The sequence below is a fragment of the Equus asinus genome, chromosome 28 (genome assembly GCF_041296235.1).
Source record: "Equus asinus isolate D_3611 breed Donkey chromosome 28, EquAss-T2T_v2, whole genome shotgun sequence".
In the NCBI taxonomy this organism is placed as follows: domain Eukaryota; kingdom Metazoa; phylum Chordata; class Mammalia; order Perissodactyla; family Equidae; genus Equus; species Equus asinus.
The window spans coordinates 22,805,260-22,831,461 of record NC_091817.1 but is presented as its reverse complement, the minus strand read 5'-3'; the positions used below and the strand labels follow the sequence as shown (position 1 = coordinate 22,831,461).

The 26,202-nt window shown below is 46.9% G+C and overlaps 1 protein-coding gene across 1 annotated transcript in view; it reads left to right on the top strand.

Moving 5' to 3' along the window:
* Positions 1–14,353: 14,353 nt before the first annotated feature.
* The window catches only part of LOC106837701 (liver carboxylesterase 1-like), a 31,945-nt gene continuing 20,096 nt past the window's right edge, over positions 14,354–26,202 (top strand). The window contains exons 1-4 of the mRNA XM_044761518.2: positions 14,354–14,512; positions 17,402–17,606; positions 21,021–21,165; positions 24,161–24,294. Coding sequence (XP_044617453.2) covers positions 14,461–14,512; positions 17,402–17,606; positions 21,021–21,165; positions 24,161–24,294 — 536 coding nt within the window. The 5' untranslated portion in view covers positions 14,354–14,460. The remainder of the gene's footprint in view (positions 14,513–17,401; positions 17,607–21,020; positions 21,166–24,160; positions 24,295–26,202) is intronic.

Sequence of the window (26,202 nt, the reverse complement as noted above, 5' to 3'; positions counted from 1 at the left end):
GTCCTTTACTGCTGGGGAGGGCCAGAATCACTGAGAAAGCCCCCTCTCCATGACCAAGGAACACAGGGTCTGCCTGAGGCTGAGGCTGGACCAGGACAAGAGAAACCACTCCTGGATGCCAGCACTCAGTTAGCACACACCAAGGACTGAGAAGCAGAAGTTTACCACTGGGGAAGGGAGACAGTGTGGAGCGAGACCCTCTCTGAGGGGCAGGTGCACAGGGCAGGGCTATAGCTGAGGGTAGCACAAGAATATGGGGAAAACCTTTCAGCAGCTCTCGCCCTAAGCATGAGGTAACACTGGAAGAATGTGAATCGGGTGGTGCACTGAAGAAAACCACAGCAACAATGAAACCCAAGCTCAGCTCCACTCCTGATAAACGCACTCAACTCTCCCAACAAACACACGTGCACACACACACACACACGTACACACAAACACATTATCAGAATAGCAGAAGAGGCATTCCCATTTCCACTCATACATACTATTTACTTCATTTTCTACTCTCTCACATTTGCTGCTCAGGGGGACTCTGGATCCCTCATCCAATATTGCAAACACACAAAAAGCAAGAAAAAACTCCACTAACACGAAACAAAACAATCAGCAGAAGTAGAGTCAGAGATGGCCCAGGTGTTAGAACTAACAGACTAGGGATCCAAAACAACTATATGGAAAACTTGCATCAACAGATGGGTAATTTCCACAGAGAGAAGCAAATTTATGTGTTAGAAATTTTGAAAAATAGTAACAGAGATGAAGAATACCTTCAATGGTTTTATCAGTACACTTGACACAGCTGAGGAGAGAATGAGCGAAGTTGAGGAGAGGTCGATAGACATTGCCCAACTTAAATAAAAAGAGGAAAAAGAGTAGAGAAAAACAGTACAGAGGATCTAAGAGATGTGGAGTAATATGGAATGGTCCAACATAGGTGTAATTGGAATCCCAGGAGGAGAAGAGAGAAAGAAGGAGCAGAAAACGTATTTCAAAAACTAGTGGCTGAGAATTTTCCAAAAATAATGAAAGATACTGAAGCTTGGTCCAGGAAGATCAGTCAACTCCAAGCGGGATTAAAGGACAACACACACATCTAGCCATACAATGAGACAATATTGAAGGCAACCAGAGGAAAAGGACATGACATGCCGTAGAAGGGCACCAGGGATGGCACTTGACCACCTATGTGTATGGACAAAGGAGGCCCAGAGAGGGGAAGGAACTGGCTCCAATAACCCAGAAGACATGCATGAAACTACTGGAGCCAAATTGAGGCCTCCTTGCCCTTAAGCTGGCATCTCCCTACGGCACTGCCTGGCCACCCCCAGATCGACCCTGCCCACACAGGAAGGGCCTTTTCCTCTTGACCATACTCTCCACTCCTCACCCATCAGCCCCTGCCTACAGCTGCTCCCCCTCCCTGCCCAGCTCTGGGGTGTGCAACCGAGTCTGTCAAACACGCTTTGCCCCCACATTCCAGGCAGCTGTGAGAGACCAGGGGCTTTGAAAGTGCTATTAATGAACATTTCCCTTAAATAATTATGACTAATCTTTGGGGAAACTGGTGGCATTAGCTGGTGCCTGATGTAGACCAAGTCATGACCTACAATAGAGGAAGGGAAAGCAGAAAAAGAAGGGAGAAAAAACATGTAAAAGAAAGACTGGAGATGAACAAAATTCAGGCTGGCTTAAAAGAAGCAGAAACCTACAGAGGCTGAAAGAAATCCACTGGATGAGACGTTCTCCATCCTCACTGCCACTGGAGTCAGCTGAGCTGCTTTTAAAAAAATACCTTTGCCCGGGCCCCATCTTGATTCTGATTCCCTTCCTCTGAGGAGATGCCTGCGCGTCAGGAGTTTTTACAAGCCCCCCACGTGAAGATGGTGGACAGCCAGGGTTGGAAACCCCTCACCTGCTCCATCTGTTCCTGAGGGGAACACTTTCTATCAGTCTCTGCGTCTCCAGGGCCGTGCACAGAGCGTGTGCTGAATGCCGGCAGGCATGCAGGGCTGAATGCACGAGCAGGCGAGTGAAGGAGTTGTTTCCCAGGTGCCTGGAGATTGTAAACATGTGAGCCCACCCAGGATTTCTTCAGTGACTGGGATCTTGTGATCAGAATGCAGGAAGAAGAAGGAAAGCAGCACATTGACCAGGCCTTCTGGAGACTGGAATATCATCTGGGAGATGAACCCTAGGTAGTTATGACAACAGAGTCATTGTATCATTTCCCCTGCAGTGACACCCACCTCCCCAACCCTGGATGTGGCCCTTCATGGCAACTCAACCCCTCTGAGCTTCTGCTTCGACAGCTCCTGCTGATGTCTCTGGGTCGCTGAAGGTTTCTGCTCACTGGGACCTCGCGTTGCACTATGTCTGCTCTCCTGACCTCTGGCTTTCTCTGCACAGTTTCAGTCCAACCTTCCTGAGACAGAAGGTCTGATTGATCGTCTCAGCCACCCTCCAGTAGAGACCATCCCAACCATGGTGTGGTTCTCCACTTCTTGGCCTGGGTGCCTGCCCTGGACTGTGCAGCTGTGACCACACCATGGGGAGCAGAGCAGCCCACATCTCACCCTCAGAAGAGCACTGGGGAGGGGCAGCCTTCTGAAGCTGGTCCCTCGTATCTGTAGGCCCTGCCTGGAGCTTCCCTGGTCAGTCCAGGAGATGAGCATCCAGAAGAGGGATGAACAGTGAGTCTAGGGTCAGCAAACGTGTCCTGTCCATCAGTCCCTGTGCCATCAGCTCATTTGTGTTCCTCTGTGCACTGGCACCAGGAATAAATGTGAAGGCAGGGAAGCTGGTGACCAGAAGGGTTCCTGTTAGACTGGGGGCTCCTCGGGGTCAGGACCAAGGTCAAATTCATTTTCACGGTCCCCTAGAAAGTTCTTGGCAACAGGACTATATTGTCAGATTGATAGATGGCAAGCCAGATGGATCTTTACAACGTGGATTTGGACATCACCTTTGGTGACCAGTAGATTATGTCTTTGAACTCTATGCTAATAATAGTAACTAAAAGTTACTAACTATTTATTATTTGTCTTCATAATAAAACACTTTTCATATTAATTGAAATAATCTTTATGGCAACCCTCTCAGGTTGCCACAAGGCCCAAGAAAACTCAATTAGTAAGTGACAGCCAGGACCAGCTACTCAATTGACTGTGCAAAATAGAAATGTGTAATTTGCATAATTTTGTTGTGCAGAATAAAATAACTCCTCATTTCAAAAATTAAGATTAACAAGATTGTAGCAGCAGAGCATTAAAGCAACTGGGGAGCCAGGAGGCCTTCAGAGAGCCGGGTCTGTGTGACTGCACAGGTCTCACGCCTGTGAAGCCGCCCCTGGTGACAGAGCTGGGATGTGAACCTCGCAGTCTGGCTCCAGAGCCTGAGTCCTTAAGTGCAAAGCAACCCTTCCTTCCTACACAGGACATTGTTTACTGTCCACGTCTGGGCCTGAAGGCATCCTAACTTCATCTCCTGATTCTGGCCAGAGGCACCAATTTGGCTGAGAATTCTCTGCTGCCCTCTTGTGGGCAGAGTCCATGCAGCCACACCTGCTTCAAGGATGGAGCCAGGACTGCACCCCAGGCCAAGACTCTCCACCGTGTCCCCAAATAGTGTGACCATGCCTGAGCTGACACATCCAGGGATGGTATTTAGAGTAATCTCTTGGCTCTTGTGGCCTCTGGGGTCCTATCCATGCAGGGCCTGCTTGGGTGGAGCTTCCTAGATCTTATTCCTCCTTCAAACTGAGATAAATGCCTTCATGCCCAGGTGTTCTCCCAGCCTCTAAGACAGAACTAATCCAGTTCCCAGCTCCTCAAAAGTGCTCAGGAAGCTCCACTCACATAACATTTCTCTGCAGAAAATCTATACTTTGCCTCTCACCTGAGCTCGTTTAAGACTATCTAGTCTGCCTGCCATTATTCTCCACCCTGCAGAGCCAGAGTGATGCATCTGAATGGCCACAACTGTTATCACCTCTCTATACATACACCCTTTGCCATGCGATTCTGCAGGTCCACTCATTCAGAGTCTGGGCTGGACTCTTGACTTGCTTTGACAGTAAAACAAGGTGGAAGTGATGGGGTGCCAGTTCTCACCTAACAACTCATAAGTCCTTGCATGTGTCCCCTCCCTCTCGTGAGCCCATGTGACTGTCATGTGAACATTCCCAGGCTAGCCTGCTGGAGAACGAGACACCACATACAGGGGAGCCATCCCAGGAGAGGCTGTCTCAGACCAGCCAGCCTCCAGCTGACCCACAGCTACAGATACATGGTTGAGCCTGACCAAGCTCAACTGACCAGGTTGAGATCAGCAGGACTGTAGGAGGCAAGTGGTCCACAGACTCATGAGCTACATACATGGTTATTGTTTTAAGATCGGAGGTGGCAATAGGAGACTGTTTTGGTGCCACCTGGAAACCACAGTGCCCGTGTTCTATTTGAATCAGCTTCATCTGTTGCTCAGGTGCCCTGTCAGCTCAGAGAAGGGGAGAGAGAAGCTGAAATGGGGAGAAATGCTCTGCTCAGCAGTCATATGCATCTACTTAGCCAGCTCAGAGGTTCCTCCCTGAATGCCAACCTCAGGTCTGTCTGTCCTCACCCTGCAGGAACTGAGTCCTGAGTCCCCATAACGTGAGCCCAAGAGAATAATGATCTCAGCCCACGGGACAAAGAAGCCCTTCTCTAGGGCTCTCATTCCACGGTGCTTTCCACAACATCCCTCCCCACCTTTTTCAGCAGATGATAGAATCCCGGGTGAGGATGCCACGGGAAGGGAGACAATGACCAGCCTCTTCCCGATATCCTTCTTGTCCTCTTCCTAAGAGAAATCTGATTCTGTCCAGAGAAGCAATGTACTGAGTTACAAATTCTTACCCCAACCCCCATACTCCCTTGTAGTTAGCAGTTGCCATGTTACAAGGATCTGGCCAATGAGATGGAGGCAGACATCTGAGTGGGGTTCTAGAAAAATCTATGCTTCTCCAGAGTAAAGAGGCACAGACTCAGCTGGCATCTGCGTTATACACTCTTTATTTTCCTTCCTCCTACGTGAAAGGTGGGCAAGATGTCTGCAGTTGTGTTACCCATTTTTCCTCCATGAACATGAGAACCACATGCTATGGATGGTGGAACAGCAAGCTAGAAGGTTTCCAAATTCTTGATGACTTTCTTAAGCATCTCCAGAGTGTTCCTGGGTTTCTGGGCATGTCCAAGGAGAGACCATCACTAAGTTCTTTTCCAGAACCAAGGACACCTCTCCCTCTTCTTCCTGATGAAGAACACCTCTCTCCCTGACCCATTGCCTACTTGTCACACAGAATGAGAAAACCTCATTTGTCGAGAGACCATAGTTATTTCTGTTACATGGAGCCACTTGTCATCCTTACATATATGTACTGTATATATAGTCTTTTTGCTTCTTGATAGTGAGCTCTATTTCTGGCATAAAGAACAAGAAAGCATGGGATTGGGGTGTACTTGCAGAAAGCCAGTAAACCATATTTCCCCTGGGATACACGAGACCTCTGTTTAAGATGAACTCTCTCTTACTGTGTGACATAGGATAAGTCATTTCTTCCTAGCACATTGTAGGCTCTTACATATATATATATATAAATCATGTATACTTTAGTGTGTGTGCATATATATGTTACATATATGTGTACAATTATACATATGTATATACAAATAGATTTAATTTAATATGTATTATGCATTTGCAACAACGAGGGTGTTCGAACAGTTGAGGACCTATGTCCCTACCACCTGGACCATGTTATGCCTGTACGGCTGGGGACCAGGGAGATGGCATATCAGAGTCGTTAAAAGAACAGACCGGAGCCTTACTTCCTGGGATCAAACCCCAGTCTCACCCCCTAGTAACTTATTTCATTTCTTTATGTCTCAGTTTCCCCCACTTGTAAATGGGCTTAATAATACTACCTCATGGACTCATTAGGAGGATTCAGTGAGCTGCAGTTTATAAAGCACTAGAAATGGTAACTGGCACAGGATAAACCAATGTGTTTGCTAATTACATGTCAGCTCAGGGCACTGGCCTTGTCCAAGGATGCTCCTAAGGTCTCAGTCCTTCTGGGAATCCATGGCTTGTGAGACTGGGATGACCCCATTCTTTCTCTTAACAAAGCCAGGTACTCCTTCTGCCATGTTTCCCCTCCAGTTCAAAAACTCCAGTGGGGACCTCTGTAAACTTAATTACCTAGCTAGTAATTCTAATCTTGGCTCTGTGTCTGACTCTGCATCTGAAATGAAATGTCAGAGTTGCAGTGTTCTTTCTTATCTCAAAATTGGCCATGCCCTCACACTCCTCTCCATTGGTGGAGTATTGTTACTGCTAAGTGACTAGAGATTGAGGGGAGGGTTCAACAGCAAATATGAGGAGGGTTTGCAAGGTTATGGTGCAGGAACGAAATTTAGCTAAGACCAGGGAATGAGCTCAAGATGGGCAGCCTGCAGGTGACTTGCTGTTGGACTGACCATGGCCTTCAAGTCTGCAACAGGGTTACTGTGGCCAGGGACTGGGTTTGCTTCATGCCTCTTCTCTTCTGACTCTGAGTGATCCTGTCCTAGGTTGGGACTCTGGAATGGAGTGTGAAGCTGCAGGAGGTGTGAGAGCTGCTCCCTGTATAATAGCCATTCTCTGCCGAAGAAATAATGGATCTAGGACTCCTGGTTATGTCGATGCCATGGCCCTTAAGAGAGCCTTCTCTGGGGACAGAAATGGTCTTGCTTGATTTCTTTAAGCCCAAATGCTCACCTTCATACCCTGCTAGTCTGTCCTAGCTCAGGCCTTCCGAGGCCTGAGGCTGATAGAGCCAGTAGCTGATAAGCAGGACACCGGGAGCCAGTCAGTTACCAGCTCTTTCAGGAGTCTCTGGTCACCGCACTTCTGACTTGAGCATTCACGGATTTTGGTATCCACAAGGGATCCTGGGACCATCCAGGATAGATTAGATAGATTTTGGATAGATTTTGCCAAATCATCCCCTAGGACACTATGCTAGTTAATCTCCCACATGAATTGTGAAACTTCCTGTTTTCCATACTCTTTACAATACTTGGTGGGGGCTGGCCCCATGGCTGAGTGGTTAAGTTCACGCGCTCCGCTGCAGGCGGCCCAGTGTTTCCTTGGTTCGAATCCTGGACACGGACATGGCGCTACTCATCAAGCCACGCTGAGACAGCATCCCACATGCCACAACTGGAGGAACCCACAACAAGGAATATACAACTATGTACCAGGGGGCTTTGGGGAGAAAAAGGAAAACATAAAATCTTTAAAAAAAATATTAATACTTGGCATGACCACGAAAACAGTAATGGTACAAATCCTTGCCAATTTGATAGGGGCAATTTGAGTGTCTGGCTTTACTTTGCACGTCTTGATGTTCATGCTTATTGGTATGTTGAAATGACATTTTATATGTACGTAGCGTGAAAGGCCCTTGGAACCTCGTGATGGGATGGGGGACAGTGGACTGACTCATCCTCCACACACACTGGTGCCACCCGCAATGTGCTCCCAATCTGCTTGCATAGAAGGACAAGTGGGACAGGACAGACAACGGTTTGGGGGATCTCAGAGGGTTACAACTCCCCTGTGCCTTCCATGACCTTCTAAATTGAGAACGAAGAACCAGCATCCATAGATCCTGCGATCTGAGAAAGCTTTGCACAGTCCAGCACTTTGGAAATGCTTATGTCATTATTCTTGCTGAGGCCTGTGCGAGCCCAAAAGGCCAAGCTTTCACACGCAAAGAACTTAGCCATCTTTGGAAAGGAGAGCTCACCCTCCACCCTCCCAGTGAGTGCCTGGGAGGTTCCTTTTCAGAGGAACCCTCTTGGCCTCTCCAATGGCTTGCCTGCTTCTGCCACATTCTACTTTCAGAAATGACCTTTTTGTCTTGTCATTCCCTGGATTAAAGGCTTTCAATGGCTCCCCATGTCCAGGGTGAAAGTCACCTTTCCTTAGCTTAGCATCCAAGCCCTTGCTCCTTATTCACCCACCCAGCCCCAGTGACCTCCCCAAGAAGCCCACAAATCCACCTTGCACCACTGCTAATGTTCTCTCTTCTCTGTGCCTCCAAATACTGCTCGCCTGTTAATGCCCTGTATAATCAGGAGGTCACAGAGAGTTCAGGGCACTAATACATAGAAACTTTCTGGGTAAGAAAACACACAAAACACTTGTCTAGTTAAGGTCAGTGTAATCACTCGGATGTCTATAATAAAATATAATAGTAATTTGAGCTGTGGGCCCTTTCCAGTGTATGATTCAGTCTTAACTTTTCTGGGCCTAAATTTTAGTGTTTATTTCTGATTCACACATTTACCTCTTTTTTTCATACAAAACTGAAGGAAACCTTTGTAGCTAGCCCTAGGAAGTAGAGACTGGGTTTACAGTCAGGCTCTGGTAATGTAAATCAAAGAAATACAAAATCTCAGTGTTTACCTGAGGGTAGTATACTTATTCCCAGAGTTGTACAAGATTGTTTTAGATGGCATGCAAACAAACTTTAATGTATTTATATAATGGTTACATATTCATTTTGCTGTCTATTAGAAAAAAATCCCTAATATCAAATCTGTAAATTGATGTATTAATTTTGTCAGGAATTGCTAGCTTTCCATTAACGTCTGTCCTACCTTCTTTGGCGTAAAAACTGACCACGATCCCAGCCTTCTTTGCAATGAGTTGGCCACATGGCTAAGTTCCTTCCAGTGGAATGTGAGTGGAAGTGTGGAGTGCCACATCCAAGTCTGGTCCAAAATGCACCCTCCACCGTGTTCACTTCTTCATGCTCCTCCCCTCTTCAGCTGACTTGAATCAACACCCATAACAACATGCGAAACCATGAATTAAAGACAGCAAAGCCATAATGGTCTAGGTCACAGGCCACCAAACACAGGCCCATGAGTCAAAGCTCCCCGCCATCTCTTCTTAAAATAAAGTTTTACTGAAACACAGCCATGCCCATTTGCCTAGGTATCGTCTATGCTGCCTTTGCTAAAACAGCAGAGTTGAGTAGTTCCCACAGAGATCATACGACCCCCAAAGCCTAAAATATTTACTCTCTGGCCCTTTACAGAGTAAGTTTACTGAGCACCTGGGAAGTCCCTGAATGAGCACGTGGAGGACAGACATCTTGTTGACCTGAACAGCACCCCAGTTCTTTACATCAGCAGGAAATAAGCCCCTGAAATTCTGGGCCCATTTGCTCCCACAGTACTCTACTCTCACAGTACGTTCTTACTCAGCAGGAGCTAAACTAGGCAGTCCCACATGATAACCTGATGTAGATGACCTGATCACCAGTTGTAATGCCATGGAGAATGGCTACTTATGCCCACGGGGCAGTGCTGCCCTCTGGGACCCACTGTCAGGTCAAAATTTCCCACAGGTGCTCTCTCCCACTCAGTCCTAGGACCGGATTGACCCCAGGAAATCTGACCACCTGATTACAACACAGCATCAAGGGCCTTGAGATTGTGAACAAGATGTGAGTCCTCCCCAGTTATCTGAGTGTCACAAGGAAGAAGTTCCCTGAAGCTCGAGGAGATGGCTGCAATAAAATGACCCTCGAGGTAGCCAAAGCCTGGTCACCTGTCTAGTGGTCATGATGTCGGAAAACTCTGTTCCTGACCTTATGTTACTGTCTGTCAATTGTCCACTTTTCCCATTAAGTAACTTATTTTTGGGTGTACACTTTTGTAACTCGATTGAAGATATTACTACATATATTTCCTTAGCCATGTCTTATTTTTACCATCACTTTAATTTTTAAAAATACAATGACACATTTTCCATGCTCAACTTTAATTCATGGTAAGTTGTAGAAGTCTTCCATTTATGTAAATTATGTAAAATTTCATTTTTAAATGATTGTGTTAAAGTAAAATGTATTAACCCATTTAAGAAATGGAAAACTGCTAATAACAGTATAAGCGGTATGCTGATATGGCAAAAAAAGTGATGTTATTATGAGAAGAAAAAACATTAAAAATAACATCAAAATAATGCACAATAAAAAAATAACATCAAATAACATCCAGAAACATGATGTTATTATGAAAATAACTGAGGTTCCAGAAACACTGCATATGTCTAGTCCCCACAGGAAAATGTGAAAGAATTCTAGATTCAGAGAATATTGATCCAGTTTGAATGGTGCATGAGAGGTTACCACACCCATAGTAATCCCCTTGCCTCTCACTTCCTCGTTTCCAGAAAGGATCCCCGAATGTCACCCACTGGGGTTCCCTGACCTCTGGGCTCCCAGTGCAGTGTTCTCCACCATGAAGGCTCTGCCTGGTTAATCCCATGGTTAATAGACAAAGTCAAGTGAAGGGCCCAGGAGGACAGGGGCTCATGCTACTTCAGTGCTTGTTCTAATACGTGCTCTTCACGTATCTATTGAGTGAACGGATGGAGATGGAGAGGTTTGGGGGGCTAATTTGGAGACCCAGATGTGTCTTCTCTCCTGAGACCTGCTCAGATGCTTAGGAGGTAAGGCCAGTTCCTGGGATTTTACTCTTCAGTTCATCTCATTCCACATGGGAAACCACAGGGAGTTCCCCAAGAGAAAGCGATAATCCCAATCAACTGTCACCAAAACAGGAAGAGCTGTATCGCTTAGAGGTGATGTGACCCAGGGAGATTACACATGTAAAGCAAAGCTGAGGACTTCTTGAGGCTTCATGCACTCCAGTCTCTCCCGTCACTTCTCCAGAGTCACCATGAACAAGGAATTGATTTACAGCCTGCAACTACGCATAGCAACTTCTGGGAGTGGCTGCCTATATTTGAGAGATTGGTTGGTGTCACAAGCAGGCATGTGAGTGAACAATGGTATTGAGAGAATAATTCACCCAAGCCTTTTTTTTTTTTTTTATGCTTTTTGAGGAAGGTTAACCCTGAGCTAACAGCTGTCGCCAATCCTCCCCTTTTTGAAGACTGGCCCTGAGCTAACTTCTATGCCAAGCTTCCTCTGCTTTATATGTGGGACGCCTACTATAGCATGGCTTGACCAGCGGTGCCACGTCTGCACCTCGGATCCCAACCAGTGAACCCCAGGCTGCCGAAGCAGAACGTGTGAACTTAAACACTGGCCCCTAATTCACTCCTGCCTTTTATATTGTGCTAAATCAGCACTCTACAATCTTCATAGGCTGAGAGCCAGGGCTGAGCTCCCAAGTTGCAAAGGCCAGCTGGCCAGGGCAAAAAGCAGGATGATTATGCCTTAACAGGTGTGTGTGTGTGTGTGTGTGTGTGTGGTGTGCTAAGTGATTAGAAACAGCCTTGCTATGTGCTATCAGAACCACCCAGATTGTCCCATGTGGACAGAGATAGGGGTGCTCTTTATGACCCGTGTTTCTTTCCTGGATAAAAGGGAAGAACACAGGCCAGGTCAGTCTTTGCAGAAGCAATGACCTCTGGGGACTGACTCTAATGCTGTCACAAAGTTCTCACCCCACCACAGGGCTCCCTCTCTGGCCTGCCACAGTGTCTAGAATTAGTGCAACTTAGCATCATGTTTTTAGTTTTGGGTCTCCAGAAGCTTGATTCAGCTACAGCCTATGGCTTTGGCCAAAAATCCATGAGCTTTTCTTAGACTGTGATGTGCTTTATGCTGCTGGTTGCCCAGTTTTCCCTGACGTCAATATTGGTCTGGCCTGCACAAAGGCAAGCTTTCCCATGACACTGAGAAAACAGTGCGAGCGTGGAGAAGGCACAGCTGTCTCTTTACCACATTGGCTTGCAGACAACACTGCTCACATCTGCCCCCTCTCCATTGGCAAGAATGAATGTCATGACTCCAGTTAACTCGAAGGGGACTGGGACTGGGACACGCAATCCTGGCTGGGCAGCATTTTCTCAGTGACGAGTCTGCACTGGGAGAGGGAACCATGAAGTGTGAGACATCAGCAAGCACCTCCACCACCTGGTCACTACCTCTCCCAGGAACCCCAGCACTCCTGGTTCCAAACAGCCTTCCAGGCAGCCTGGGGATCCAGGAGGGGTCAACAGAAAGATATAGCCTTTTGAAGGGATGGAGGTGGCAGAGATCCAAGAAGAGTGAGGTCACCTGAGCTCACCTATAGGGGAACCAAGAAACAGAAAGTGGGTTTGCCATAAAGTTTTTGACACCAACGCAGAGTGGTTGAGAGTATCGGCTATGACGTTGTGCAGCTTTTGTTCAATCCTCAGCTCTTCCCCATACTTGTTGTGTGACTGTGGGCCAGTTCCTGACCAGGCTGAGCCCCAGGAGATAATTGTATCAATTCACAGGTTTATCTGAGGTCTAAGTGAGATCCTGCATACAAAACACTTCAGCACAGTGTCCTCCACACAGTAAAATGAATGTCCAAATGAATAAAAGTGGAAAATATAAATGAGTATAAACACTCAAAATCCTACAGCCAGGAAATGGCTATTGTAATACTAATTAGATGTAAAACCTTCCAAAATTTTTCCTATGTAAATAAAGATATATTTTTACTAAAGTGGAACATTATATGTAATATTTTAAATTTTAAAATATTTTAAATAATGGTAAATTTTAAAAAATATTTGTTTTATTGAAATAAATTCATGTACCATAAAATTCACCATTTTAAAGTGCACAACTCAGTGATTTTAGTATATTCGCACAGTTGTATAATCACCACCACTTTGTAATCCCATAACATTTCCATCACTCCCAAAGCAGCCTCATCCTCGCTAGCAGTCATTTCTCCTTCTCTCCTCCTTTAATCCCTAGCAACCTCTAATCTACTTTCCGTCCCTGTGGATTTGCTTATTCTGCACATTTCTTATACGTAGACCCATACGATATGTGGCCTTTTGTGTCTGGATCCTTTCACTAGTGTAAGGTTTTCAAATTTCAGTCTTACAATGAATGAAAAGATCCTTGTTGTAACAAATATCTATATTTCATTTCTTTTATGACTGAATAATATTTCATGGTTTGGATAGATCACATTTTATTTGTCCATTCATCTGTTGATGGATATTTGGGTTGTTTCCCCTTTTGGCTATTATGAATAATCCTCCTTTTGTGTACAAGTTTTTGTATGAACATGTTTTCAGTTATCTTGGGTAGTTAACTAGGAGTGGATGCTAGAAAATATGGTAACTTTACATTTAATTTTTTTGAGGAACTGTTAAACCTTTTCCCAAAGAGCAGCCATAACTGTTCTGTAAGCTGTTCCTTTTTCCCTTCACAACACATCATGACTGTCTTTCCTTGCCAATAAATAGCTGTGGGCATCACTACTTTGAGTGAATGGATAGTATTTCCTTAGCCAGCTGTACGAAAGTGTCTATAACTGATTCCCCATTGTTGGACATTTAATGATCCTATGAAATAGGCTTGGAGCATATTTCTCATGGTACCCAGAAGGAAAAGGGCACTTTTCCAGGTGGACCCAGAGCACTTTGTATCCCTCTATTTTGATTATTTCATATTGCACTGCAATTCACACCCCACACACACCCACACACACCCCATCTGTCTTACCTACTTCACAGTGAGCTCCTTAGGACATGGAACATGTCTTTAATTCATCTTGGTATTCATAACACCTAGCATGGTGCCAGGCATTTGGTAAATGTTTGGAGAATGAATGAATAAACAGAATAAGAACAAATGGAAGGATGGATGGAAGGATGGATAGAAGGATGGATGGATGGATGGAAGGATGGATGCGTGAATGAACGAATAGAGTGAGGAACATGGAGGGATGCAGTTTGTTGCTCTAAGAAGATTCTATCCAAAGATCCTTTCCTCTAGAGGTAATGAGTTACATGACCTGGGAAGTGTGTGAAAGGAGGCTGAGTCACTTGGTAGGAATATTGTAAAATTAATTTAGGCATCAGAAGGGAGACTGGATGCAATTTAAGATGCTTCCAAGCCTGATAGCAGAGACCCCTATGAAACAGAAGCCCAGGGAAGCTAAGAGATTTGTCCTCAGTTCCCCAGCTGAGCATCTGTGGGGCTGGGAGCTGCTCTAAAGGTTTTTGTGTTTGTTCTGGGAATCCAAGACCAAAGTGTTCCCTTGTCCAAAAGCATCTGTTGCTTGTGCCTTCCTTTGGGAAGCTCACAGCGCACTAAGGCTAAAGTCTAGTAAGGGAGAAAAACTTATGTAACAAGTTGTTTGACCAGTCTGTGGCTATCTGTAATGGCAGAGTTCATTCTGTGCTGTTTAGATAAAAGAGGGTAAACTCTAAGAGGCGGAGCATAAAGGATCCACAAAGCCCAGAGTGATCTTTGGAAGGGGAAATCTGTTCTGCCTGATTAGGCTATTGGCTGGGAGGGAGGGAGCTGAGGGGCAGGGCAGGAGCTGGGGCTCTGGGGCTGACTGCACAGCCCCTCCCAGCCACGCTGAGTGCTGCAGGTCCAGGAGCTGCTGTCCTTCTGAGATGTGGCTCTTTGCTCTGGTCCTGGTCTCCCTGGACTCTTCCACAGTTTGGGGTGAGTCTTTCTGACATATAAATGGGGGGCCACATTGGAAATCCTGGTCCAGGGACGAGGTAGGGGACATGCATGTAGGACAAAGGCGTGACAGGTCCGGTTCTGCAGCAGCTGCCCTCCAGATGTGGATCTCCCGGTGCAGACTGCCCCATCCAGGGGAGGATAAACACCCAACCTCATGTGCCAGGGCCGCACGCAGGAGGGTAGCAGCTAACGTCGTGGCCCCAGATAAGGACTTCGAAGAACTCAGTTTGTTTCCCCTTGAGGTTAGTCTAGATATGGCCAAATCAATGACAGTGGCCTCACAGAATATAAATATCAACTCTGGGGCAGAAGTGTGTGGGTTTAAGTCCCTGCTCAGCACTGAACTAGCTGTGTGTCCTTAGGTGATATACTTCGCCTTTCAGTGCCTCAATGTCCTCCTCTCAGATGGAGAGGAGGACAGCACCTGACTCATCGGGCTGTCGTGGGGACGAAATGCATTGTTGTTGCTAAGGGGTATATTTTCATCAGAGTTCAAAATAAAGATTAATAACTGAAGGGGTGGTTTTAAAATATAGTATATTCATAGAAATTTGAGGTATGGTAAGACCAACAGAGCAGGACACCACTGCCCCTGAAAAGATAGTTTGTTACTCACAGTTCCCAGGGAAGGAGGCATGTCACCACCATGGTGGCCACAGCGTGAAGGACCAGGTGGGTCTGGAGACAGAGGGAGGAGGAGGAATTGGGGACAAGAGTCTTCATCCTGGTTGCTGTTGGAAGGAAGGGGTGAGGCAGGGTAAGCAGGATTAGGGTTGGCAAACTCAACAAACTGCTCTGGGGCCTGGGACCATCCACCGTTGTCAGGATCCTGGAAGTGGAGTGATTAAGGCTGGATGACAGTGGCCTGGTATTTGAGAGGCCCATGAAGAAGGTGGTCGGGGTGTGGGCTCCAGCAAGCTGGAAGGGCAAGCTAATTCCTGCCTCTAGGAATGGCTGAGTCTGGGAGGGGTGGTCCCTCCATGGTCAGCAACGTCACCGATGTCAAAGCATCTGATCAGAGAAACTAAAAGACATGGTTAATACAAGGGTGCAGCAAGTGGCCTCAGAAAGCATTTGTGCCATTTAATAGATGGAGAATGTGAGACTGAGACAGGGAGATATATTTGTCCAAGAACAACTGAAAAATTACCCTCTGGAGTCTGTCTGTGACTCCTGAACCCAGAGCCAGTGCTCTGGCCATCAGTGGGGACAGGCCAGGCCCCACATGGATTTCATGTTCTTTCTGGTGGTATGACACCATGAGAGGCCTGGAACTGAGTGTCAGGGCAGAGTAAGAACCAAATTAGGGAAAATCATTCCTTTACTAATGGTCCCCTTTTAGCAAGGCCACCCCATTTCCATCTTCAGAAAGTCCACAGTGGCTGCCTGCATTTCCCCAGCTTCATCATCTGCAAAGAGGGCACAATACACCTACCAGGATAGGCCTTTGTAAAGATTGATTTAGCTGACCTGGAATGCACATTGGCACATTGGAAGTGCTATTACCTATAACACACGTGGTAACTGCTGCTCTTGCACTACGGCTGATGCCTCTCACGCCATCGCCCACTTTGTCACCCTCGGCATCCGGCTTCTGTCCACTTCATCTCTCCTGAAGGTTAGCATTGGATATCCTTCTTAAAGAACAAGTCTGGGTTATTCTTTCTGCTCTGGCCACACACTTTGAGGGAGATGCTGTCCTTTTGTCTACATCTAAAGGAGAGCAGTTGGGAGGACGAGAGGCTAGACATCATTTCCTACGAGGAACGCTGGAACCATCTGAGGACGGACAAGAGAAGGCCTGAGGGATGGGCAGGCTCAGGGGTCTGCAAGGCCGCTGCCACATGGGAGCTCAGGCCGGGCCACAGCAGGTAGAAGCAGGGCTGATGTGGAAGCTGCAGGCGAGGAACTTCAGCTCAGCGAGGAAGAGCTGTCTGCTCCACAAGAACGGAACAGATGGGGATCTGACCCCCGTCTCAGCCCCTCTGGATGACCCTGCTCAGAGCCGCCAGAGGAATCCTCTTCAAGCTGATGGTGTCACTCTCCCGTACTCTAACAGTTCATTGCTGCTCATTTACCCACAATACAGCCCAGATCCTTAGCCTGGCATTCAAGGCCCTCCCATACATGACCTTTCTGACGCAAGGATTATTTTAGGCTCCCCATAGACTCCCTCTGGCTCACACGGGCCGTCACTCTTCCTCGGGCAGGCCTTGCATTGTGCTGTCGCAGAGCCGCGCCTCGGCACATTCTCTTCTCTGCTCTGTACCCTCATAGACCCTCGGCCATCTCCCCCTGCTCAGTCCTCCACTACTGCAAGTCCCAACTCTAAGGTCACCGCCTCCATGATGCCACCCAAGCAGAAGGCCTCGCTCCCTCTTCTAACTCCTGTAGGACCTTACTGGTACTTCTCTCAGGACACTGACCACTTTCTCCCCAGCAGTAGGGTCAAGTGTGTCTGTGGCTCATTCTCCCCACAAGGTTCAGAGCTTCTGAGAAGAGGGGCCGCCTCTTGTCCATCCTCCCATCCAGCACGCAGCTCAGCACCAGGATCCTAGTGGATAACTGTCTCCAGGGCTCGTGAGAGTGCAACCCCAATGTCTGCTTCACTCCCAGCAGCTCTCCTTCTTGCATTTCCTTCTCACTTGATGCCGTTTTACCTCCATGTCCACTTTGCTCCTTAAGACAGCCCTGGGACTTGGGAAGCACAGTTGACCTCCTCTCCCTTTTACATAAGAAGAGACTGAGGCCTAGAGAGTTGAGGTGGCTCATTCAAGGTCACATGCTGAAAGCAGCAAGACTCCCAGAATCCAGGTCAAACCTTTCACTGCTGACATGTGCTCATTTCCTCTCGCTGTCCCGCAGGGCGCCCATCTTCACAGCCTGTGGTGGACACCGCGCAGGGCAAGGTCCTGGGGAAGCACGTCAGCCTGGAAGGATTTGCACAGCCCGTGGCCGTTTTCCTGGGGGTCCCTTTTGCCAAGCCCCCCCTGGGATCCCTGAGGTTTGCTCCGCCGCAGCCTGCAGATCCATGGCCCTTCGTCAAGAACGCCACCTCCTACCCTCCCATGTAAGCCAGGGGCTTTGGCATCTTTCAGTGGGTGTGTGCCTCAAAGTAATGCAGGAAGGAACCAAGGCCATCTTCCGGGTGGCTCATACTTTGTTGTGGAATCCTGAAGACACTGTAGATCCTTAGAGACACTCCAGAGCTCTCACAGCATTCTAGAGCTCTCTATTGAACACACAGTTATTGAGCACCTACTGTGTGCCAGGCATGTTCTAGGTCCTAGGATCCATTAGTGAACAGAACCAAGATCCTGTCTTCATGGAGCTTACTTTCTAATAGGGGAGACAGATAATAAATAACATGCAAATTAATGTGAACTATGTCATATGTTAGAATATTTGATAAGTGCCTTGGAAAAAAATAAAATGTTGACCAGGTGAAGGGGATCAGAAGTAGTGGTTCTGTTTATTCGCCTGTCTTAAAACATTGCTGTAGTTAGCAGGTAGGGTGAACGAGAAAGTGTGTGGGTGGGGAGGGCCTGGGGTGTTGACCAGGCAAGTTCTCAACTCCCAGGTGTGTCTAGCCTCCTAGTCACAAGCGGAAGAGTGGGTCGTGTGTCCTAGTCACCCTGGACAAGCCGGGCAAAGAGGACTTGCAGCTGCACCTCGGAGACACGAATGCCTCCATGCATCCAGTTAGACTTCATTCTTCTCAGCAAGGCATTTCTCGGAATCTCCAGGTTCCCACCTCTTGCCTTCTTTTCTTTTTTCTCCTTTTTCCTCTTCTCCTGTCACTTACTTCTTTCCTTAAAAAATAATGTTCACTGTTTTTATTTCTTGATTGTAAGTGTAATGCATACTTATTACTGAAAAGTGCGGGAGTACAGGTAAGGAAAGGTAAGAGAATGAAAATCCTTTATGATTCCACCCCTGGAGAGAACTGCGCTTCATGTTTTAGGTTCTGCTCTTCCAGTCTTTCATGTGTTGCATGTTTTCTCTCTTAAAAATAGAACCACCCAGCATTCTGCACCCAATTCAACATGGGGAGTTTTGTCCACACTAGCTGGAATTCAACTCAATTCAGACACTATTTACCAGGAGGTAGTATCAGATGCTACGAGTTAAGAACTCAGTCCCACAGGACTGTCCTCTCCTTCAGATGCCCATCACAAGTCCACATTGTTATCTGTGCTTCTGATTGACCAGCTATAAATCAGACATTGCCATGGCACCCTCCTTGAGTTCCATTAATTTTCTAAAGCAGCTCACAGAACTCAGGAAACTGGTTGACTCGCTACGTTACTGGTTTATTACGAAGCACATTAAAGAATATGAATCAACAGCAGATGAAGAGATTCCTAGGGTGAGGCTGTGAAGAAAGCAGCTTCTGTTCTCATGAAGTTTGGGTCTGGCACAGCGGCACAGGGAGGCGTTCTGGTTCACCAACCTGGATGCTCTCTGAGCCCTTGTCCATTTGGTTTTTATGGATGCTTCCTTACATAGGCATGATTGGTTAAATCTTTGGCCACTGAACATTGATTCAACACCCAGCCTCTCTCCCTTCCCTAGAGGTCCGGGGGGTGGGACTGAAAGTTCCAGCCCTGTAATCACTGACTGGTTTTCTGGCAACCAGCCCACATCCTTAGCTTAGGTCCAAAAATAACTGTGCACCTTAGGTGCAAAATTCACCTGATTAATATAACAAACACACCTTTATGGCTCTCGTCTCTTAGGAAATTCTAAGGGTTTTAGGAGCCCTGTGCCAGAAACTGGACGACAAATAAATAGATATTTCTTATTATAAATCACAGTATCCCATCACGCTATACGGATAGTTTGGATGCCTTCTTTGCTCACTTTTAAGTATGTCATGAACGTCGTTCTATGTCATTAAATATCACAGTCTGACATTTAATAGCTGAGTTACCTCAGGGATTGAATCATCATTTCTTTACCTGATCTCTTATTTGGGTCACAGTTGTTCTTAATGTTTTTGATAATATATATAGCATGAATAATATAGTTAAACGTTTATTCACACTCATGAATATTTTTGGAGAAGTTCCAAGAAATGACTTTTCTGAGTCAAAGAATATGCCCTTTTTGTAAAATTTCCTTCCAGAAGTGTCCCAACTATACACCTTCCATTAATGTATGAAGAGCTCCATTCACCGAACATTTGACAACGCTTGAGGTTGTTTTAAAGAACGTGTTTTTGGCTAATGGATACGCAAAATAATAATAATTATTATCATAATTATTATATATATACTTTGGCTATTTATTTTGCATTCATTTGAATACCAGTGATGTTGAAGTGTTTTCTGCTTTTTTGACATTTGATTTTTTTGTTTTATGAATATTATGCCCCTTGCTCTTAGTGATCTCAGACAACTTCCTCCAGGGTGGAGATCAGGAAGTCATCTTTTCAGGCCTGACTCTGCCTCCTGACAGCTGTGTCATCCAGGCACCTTAGTGCCTCAGCCACCTCATCTACACACTGGGGGCAGTGACATCTGCCTTACATTGAGACTCAGAAATGTTGCTTTTAATGTCTTGGAAATATAAGCAATCCATACTATGGATCTTTCTGTCTGCGTGAACAAAGGATTTCTAACGTGTCTGTCCTTCAATTTTCCTGTGTATAAAATCTGGGTAATAATAGAACCTATGTCACGGGGCTGATTTGAGGATTAGATGAGTTAATACACAAGGAGTATAGCACCTGACATGCTGGGAGAACTAAGGAAATGTTACCAATTATACTCTACGCTGGACCTTCATGATCTGTTATTAGGGCAACCATTAGTGCTTGTCTGGGCTGGATGACGGTAGAATATTAGTATGTCAGGGCTGCAAGATCCTTAAAGAAATCTCTCCCTTCTCCTAGATCTGAAGATTGAGGATTAGAGCAGGGAAGGAATTCAACCAAGGTCACCAAGCTCATTAATGGCTAACACAGGACTAGAACACAGTTCCTTTAGTGTTGCCCCACAAATATTGCATCCCTGACATGTGGTCTGCCCTAAATGTCTGCCATTTGAGTGACTTCTTGTGGTTTGTGGAAGTCTCCCAAAGACTAGGACACCTGGTTTACCTGGTGGAGGAACGTGGTCACCCTGCAGCCTACCACACAGAGCCCAGGGGAGAGCCAGGCTGTGTCCAGGGCCTGCAGGAAATGGTCCTCTCCCAGGTGTAGAGCCGGACTCCTCTCCTTGACCCAGGGCAGCCCGAAGGCTCTGGGAAGGGGACAGGTGCCAGGCTTCCTCACTATACTCAGTCCTGGAAGATCTTAGTGAGTCCCAGGGCCCCCACTCAGATCCTCAGATACCTTCCTGCTCATTCCAGTGTCTCAAGTGTGGTAAGAGCAACTCTGTTACAGGTCTAACCCACACAATCCAAGGCTCAGCCTGACCGTAGGAGACGTCTCCTTGCTCAGCTCTGACTGACTCAGGAGTTCTTCTTTCTCCCCTCCCAGGTGCTCCCAGGACACAGTGGCAGGGCAGATGCTCTCAGACCTCTTTACCAACAGAAAGGAGAACATTCCCGTCCAGATTTCCGAAGACTGTCTTTACCTAAATATTTACACTCCTGCTGACTTGACAAAGAAAAGCAGGCTGCCGGTAAGCAGTGGGAACCACTGGTCAAGGCTGGTGAGTTCCAGCCCTCCAGGATCTTCTGGTGGAGACTGGAAGAGGATGAAGGCAGTTTGGGGCAGCGGCATCACCAGCCATGGCTGTTTCAGGGGCCCCAAGGCTTTCTTTACCCACCACAGCCAGACCTCGTGCGTGACCACTGGAAACTGCAGGGGATAAAAACTTTTCCCTTCTTGCCCTCTAGGTTCTTTGGATGGCCCATTAATTAAAGTGACACAAGACAGATTAACGGGAGAAAAACAATTTTATCTTCATAAGTACAAGAGGTTATCAAAATTTGAGCATCAAAGAAATGACCAAAACGAGGAGCATTTATACATTTTAGACAAAGAAAAAGTTATTTGTGAAGATTTGACAAAGCAAAGGGGTTTGGGTTGGAGTGAAAAGTTAAAGAGGAAGTGACAAAGGTTGTTCATACAGCCTTCTTGGCCTTGACTTCCCCATCTCTGGTGATAAGGACGCCTTTCACCCTCAGGTGCAGGGAGGGTATCCTTCACATGGGAGATTTATTTTCTACTTTCAGGAGACAAAAAGGGTTAGAGTGTCCTTGCACTGGCTGTTTCCTAGGAAATTTTCTTGACTAAATTTAATTCCAAATAATCAATATACTAAAATGGCATATTTTGGGGTGGCATATTCTGCTCCCCTTCAACCTCAGTTATCCCTAGTGACAGACATAGGATCTTTTGGGGAGTTTGCTATACATCTGTAATGTATCTTTCCATTTTTCCAGGTTCTCTTGCATTATAGAAGAAGAATGATTACTCTTGGTTGCTAGGTTAGGAATCTGATACCCAGAGCAGCTCATATATAATTTCCAACAAGGACAGAACTGAAGGAATCGTAGAGATAAGCCAACAGCCCAACCCGTCCTTTACAGATAGAGAAATTGAGGCCCAAAGAGAGGAAAGCGAGGTCACACAGTAGGGTTGGCATGACAAGAGCATGAGTCTTCTGATTTTCACACGCTTGCTCTTTGACTCAGACTAGGAAATTGAGCCTGTGTGTGGACTTTCCTCAGCACACAAAGAACCCTACCTCACAGTGTCTCTTGATAAAAGTGTGGAGAACACAATGCGATGAATCCAAGAAGCACCTTCCTAGGCCTTTGGCCAACTCTCCGGGACTTTTAGCTAATTTCCCTCCATAATTGTCCCTGGCATGGGCTGAAGACCCAGTGAGTCAGCATTTCCTGAATAAACAGAAGCCCAGAGATGCGGCAGGCTTCCAGACTCAGGCTGGAGGTGGGGGAAGGGTCTTCTGGAAAAGAAGGGGGTCCGTGGGGTGGAGAAGGGAGGGGTATGAGCTTCCTGGGTTCTCCCAGAACACACCTGGCATGATGCCCAGGAGAGGAGGAGGCATCTGTGAACTTGTGACTAGAAGTGGCACTGCTCATGCTTGGCTCAAAGAGGTGGGACAAAACTTCACTCACTCATTCATTCATTCTTCTGTTTTGTACTCAGAGCGCCACACACAGAGCTGGAATTGGGGGTTAGGAGAAAGGAGGAACATAAAACCATTACCTAGCAGCCCTTGCCTTCAAGGGTCTTACCATCTGGGCTGCACAGATGGACACTAACTTCAGCAAATCTCTGATGCCCCGACCTTGGCTCAGCCTTCACTCAGAGATGACTCAGACTCAGCCGCTCCACCTGGAGGCAGGCGGGGAGCAGAGGTGTGGGAGGAACAGGGGCTCTGGAACCTGAAGGCAGGAGACCTCTAGTTATGGACACAGTTCCTGGAACTTTAGGGCCCAGGTTTAAATCCTGGTTCTGCCTTTTACTTGCTGAGACACCTGGCTCTTTTCCCTCAGAACTGGAGTAATCACGTATAAATATTCAGTGATGACCGTCAGGCTATATCTCAGGGCCTGCCGAGGTATCCAGGACAGTGCTCCTGACACGTTACTTAGAGCTGGCCGAAGGCAAGATCTTCCTCCTTCCCTAACAGCCGACCTACTGCACCCTGGACATTGGCTCAAGTGTGCTGGGTGGCCCAACATGTCAACTCTGGAGCCAGACCACCTGGGTTCAAGTCCTGCTTCCACTACTTATTAGCTGTGTGACCTCGGGCAGGTTAAGTGCCTCAGTTTTCCTGTCAGTTAAATGGGGCAATAGGAGTCCCTACTTCAGGACTGGTTTAATTTTAAATGCTGAGTATAGTACTTGGCACATAGTTTGTACTATGAGTTCTTTCTTTTAAATAACAAAATTATTACAATATTATTATTTTAGCTACTCTCACTTCCTTGCTATGAGAGCACTTTAAATCCAAGAGCCATGTGTTATAAATTGTTGTGTCCACTCTGATCCTTAATTCTTATCACATTCCCCGGCACATAGTAGGTCTCAGATCGTGTTAGTCAAATGACTGAAGACTTCTTGGAGGAGGTGACTTTTAGGTTGTGCTTTGGAGTATTGGTGGTATTTGGGGATCAGAGGAATCGGGAGGAGGGAGAGGGAAGGCATATCAGAAAGACATACCACTCGGGGAATATCTTGAGATAATCATTCACGCATGAGAGAAGTTTAATTCACTTCATAAGAGATAAGTAAGATAAAGCTGAAATACAAGGGTTGTGGCATGCAGAGTATGCTGAGCTGAGAGAGGGGTCCACGGACAAGGACGATGGGAGTGTTGGGGAGAAGATGACACCTATAGCCTTGACTGTTCCCATGACGGTGTTCTGAGCATGAAGAGCCCTTGTAGAAGGTGGCACTGAGGATGGGAAAACAGGCAGGTGCAGCCAGCATACATTGAGTGGGGTGGTAGCCTGGAACCCAGATAGGAGAGTCAAGAAGGAGAGTGACAGACTGCTCCAACTTTGTGGGACACTGGTGGACTTTGAGTAATGGCCTCACTGAGTCATGGCTAAGACATAGGCGACCAAACCAGACTTCACCTTGCGGTCCTTCTCAGATCTGTTCCTTATAAGTGGTGTTGTTGCTTCCTCCCCGTCCAGGTGATGGTGTGGATCCACGGAGGGGGTCTGATGGTAGGTGGAGCATCAACCTATGATGGGCTGGCCCTCTCTGCCCATGAAAACGTGGTGGTGGTGACCATTCAGTACCGCCTCGGCATCTGGGGATTCCTCAGGTAAGATATAGGACTTCCTCACTGTGCATTGGCCCCCAAAGCGAGAGTACTAGGACCCCACTCTTGTCATGTCAGCTCTCAAGGGGATCTTTACTAAATTCCCTAGTGAGGCACCCAAGTCCCTTCATAACTGAGCTACACCTCCCTTCTCATTCCCCAGACACACTGGTCCGCTTGCTTCTGAGCATTTGCATGTGATGTTCCATCTGCCTGGAATATCTATTCTTTCAAACTTTTATTCATCCTGTAAGATCCTACTCAAATGTTTGTTGTTAGCGCTGTTGAGTTGATTCTGTCTCCTAATGACCACGTAAGGAAGAGACAGAAGCTGCCTGATATTTTTGTATCATCCTCTCATCTTCTGGCGTTGTATCAGAGAATGCTCTGCTGCTATTTTATGAGGTTTTCATGGCCAATTTTTTAATAAGTGGATGGCTAGGTCCCACTTCCTGGTCTGCCTTGGTCTGGAATCTCTGCTGAAACCTGTCTGACATGGGTGACCCTACTGGTATTTGAAGTACTGGTGGCATAGCTTTCAGCATCACAGCAACACACAGCAGCCACATTATGGCCACTTACAGACTAGTGGTCTATTTCCCTGAGGAGCAAATAAGCCTGGGATGCAACGGTCAGAGTCCTGAATCTTAACCCCCTAGACCACAAGGGCTGGATAAGTCACGTTACCTCCTCAGAAATGCTCATCTCCTTTTCACCTGTGTTGCTCCAGCACTTGCAACCTGTAAAGTGACAGCATCAGCACAGCAGTTATAGGATTACACATCTTACCTCACGGGAAAGTGAGGAAGGAGCAGATTCTTGTTGGGAGCTCAGTGAACGCTTCTGGGTGATGGAATGTGTGGCCAGAGGGGGGAGGTTGTTGCAGCATCTGATCTCAATGCACAGTCCTCCTGGGGAAAGTCGGGTCCACTCATCCCATTTCCTTCTGCATTTGGCGCACCCATGAGTCAAGGCTAGAGTCTTCTCCATTGAGTCTCCATGGAAACTGGAACCAGGTTTCCTGAAGGACACAGTTGCTAGGAGCATTTTCTGAATGCACCAGCCCCAGGACCTCTCACCCTCAGATAGCTGATGGGTGGGCTGGTGGAGGGGTGGACTCCTCACTGGAAAGACCTATGGAGCTGGAGGAGAGTTATCCCAGGTGAGTCATGACTCAGGATATATTGCCTTCATTGAGACTGCTTATCTCTTTCACCGTTTCTCTGCTCCCCATTACAGTCAAACTGCTACATTAGTGCTCCCCGCTTCCTCTCCTCCCAGTCTCTCCTCAAACCTATGTCAATCAGGTTTTCACTCCGACCATGCCACCAGACTGTTGTGGTCACCAATGACCCACCAGCTCTTGGCCCAACCTTGGCCACACACCATCTTGGCAACATCCACACATGATGGGTCACACCCTTTTGAAATACTTTCTCTCTTGGGTCCCGGCCACCTCCTACCTCCTGGACTGCTCCTTCTCAGCCCCTTCACTGGACCCTTCTCCTCCCTTTCCTCTTGCCTGTGTGTGTCTCCCTCTCCATTGAACACTGGTGTCCTAGTGACCTCAGGGGGCACTTTTACAGCTCCTTATCCCCAACTACTCCTTTGAAACCCAGAAGAACATCATTAACTATCTCCTTCTCCCTCCTGCTGTCTCTACTAGACATCAAAGGGCATTTCACACTTTACTTGGACAAACTAAACCCTTGACTCCCACTGCCCCTCCCCCAAAGTACTCCTCTTTTCCCCACAGTGCTCCCTGCTCAGCTGCTGGCAATTCCATCCTTCTGCTTTCTCAGGATAAATGCCTTGTGGTCAGCCTTGACCCTTCTCTTTTTCTCACACCCATATCCCGTGGACCAGAAAATCCTCTGGTTCCACTTTTAACATTCATTCTGGATCTCAGCC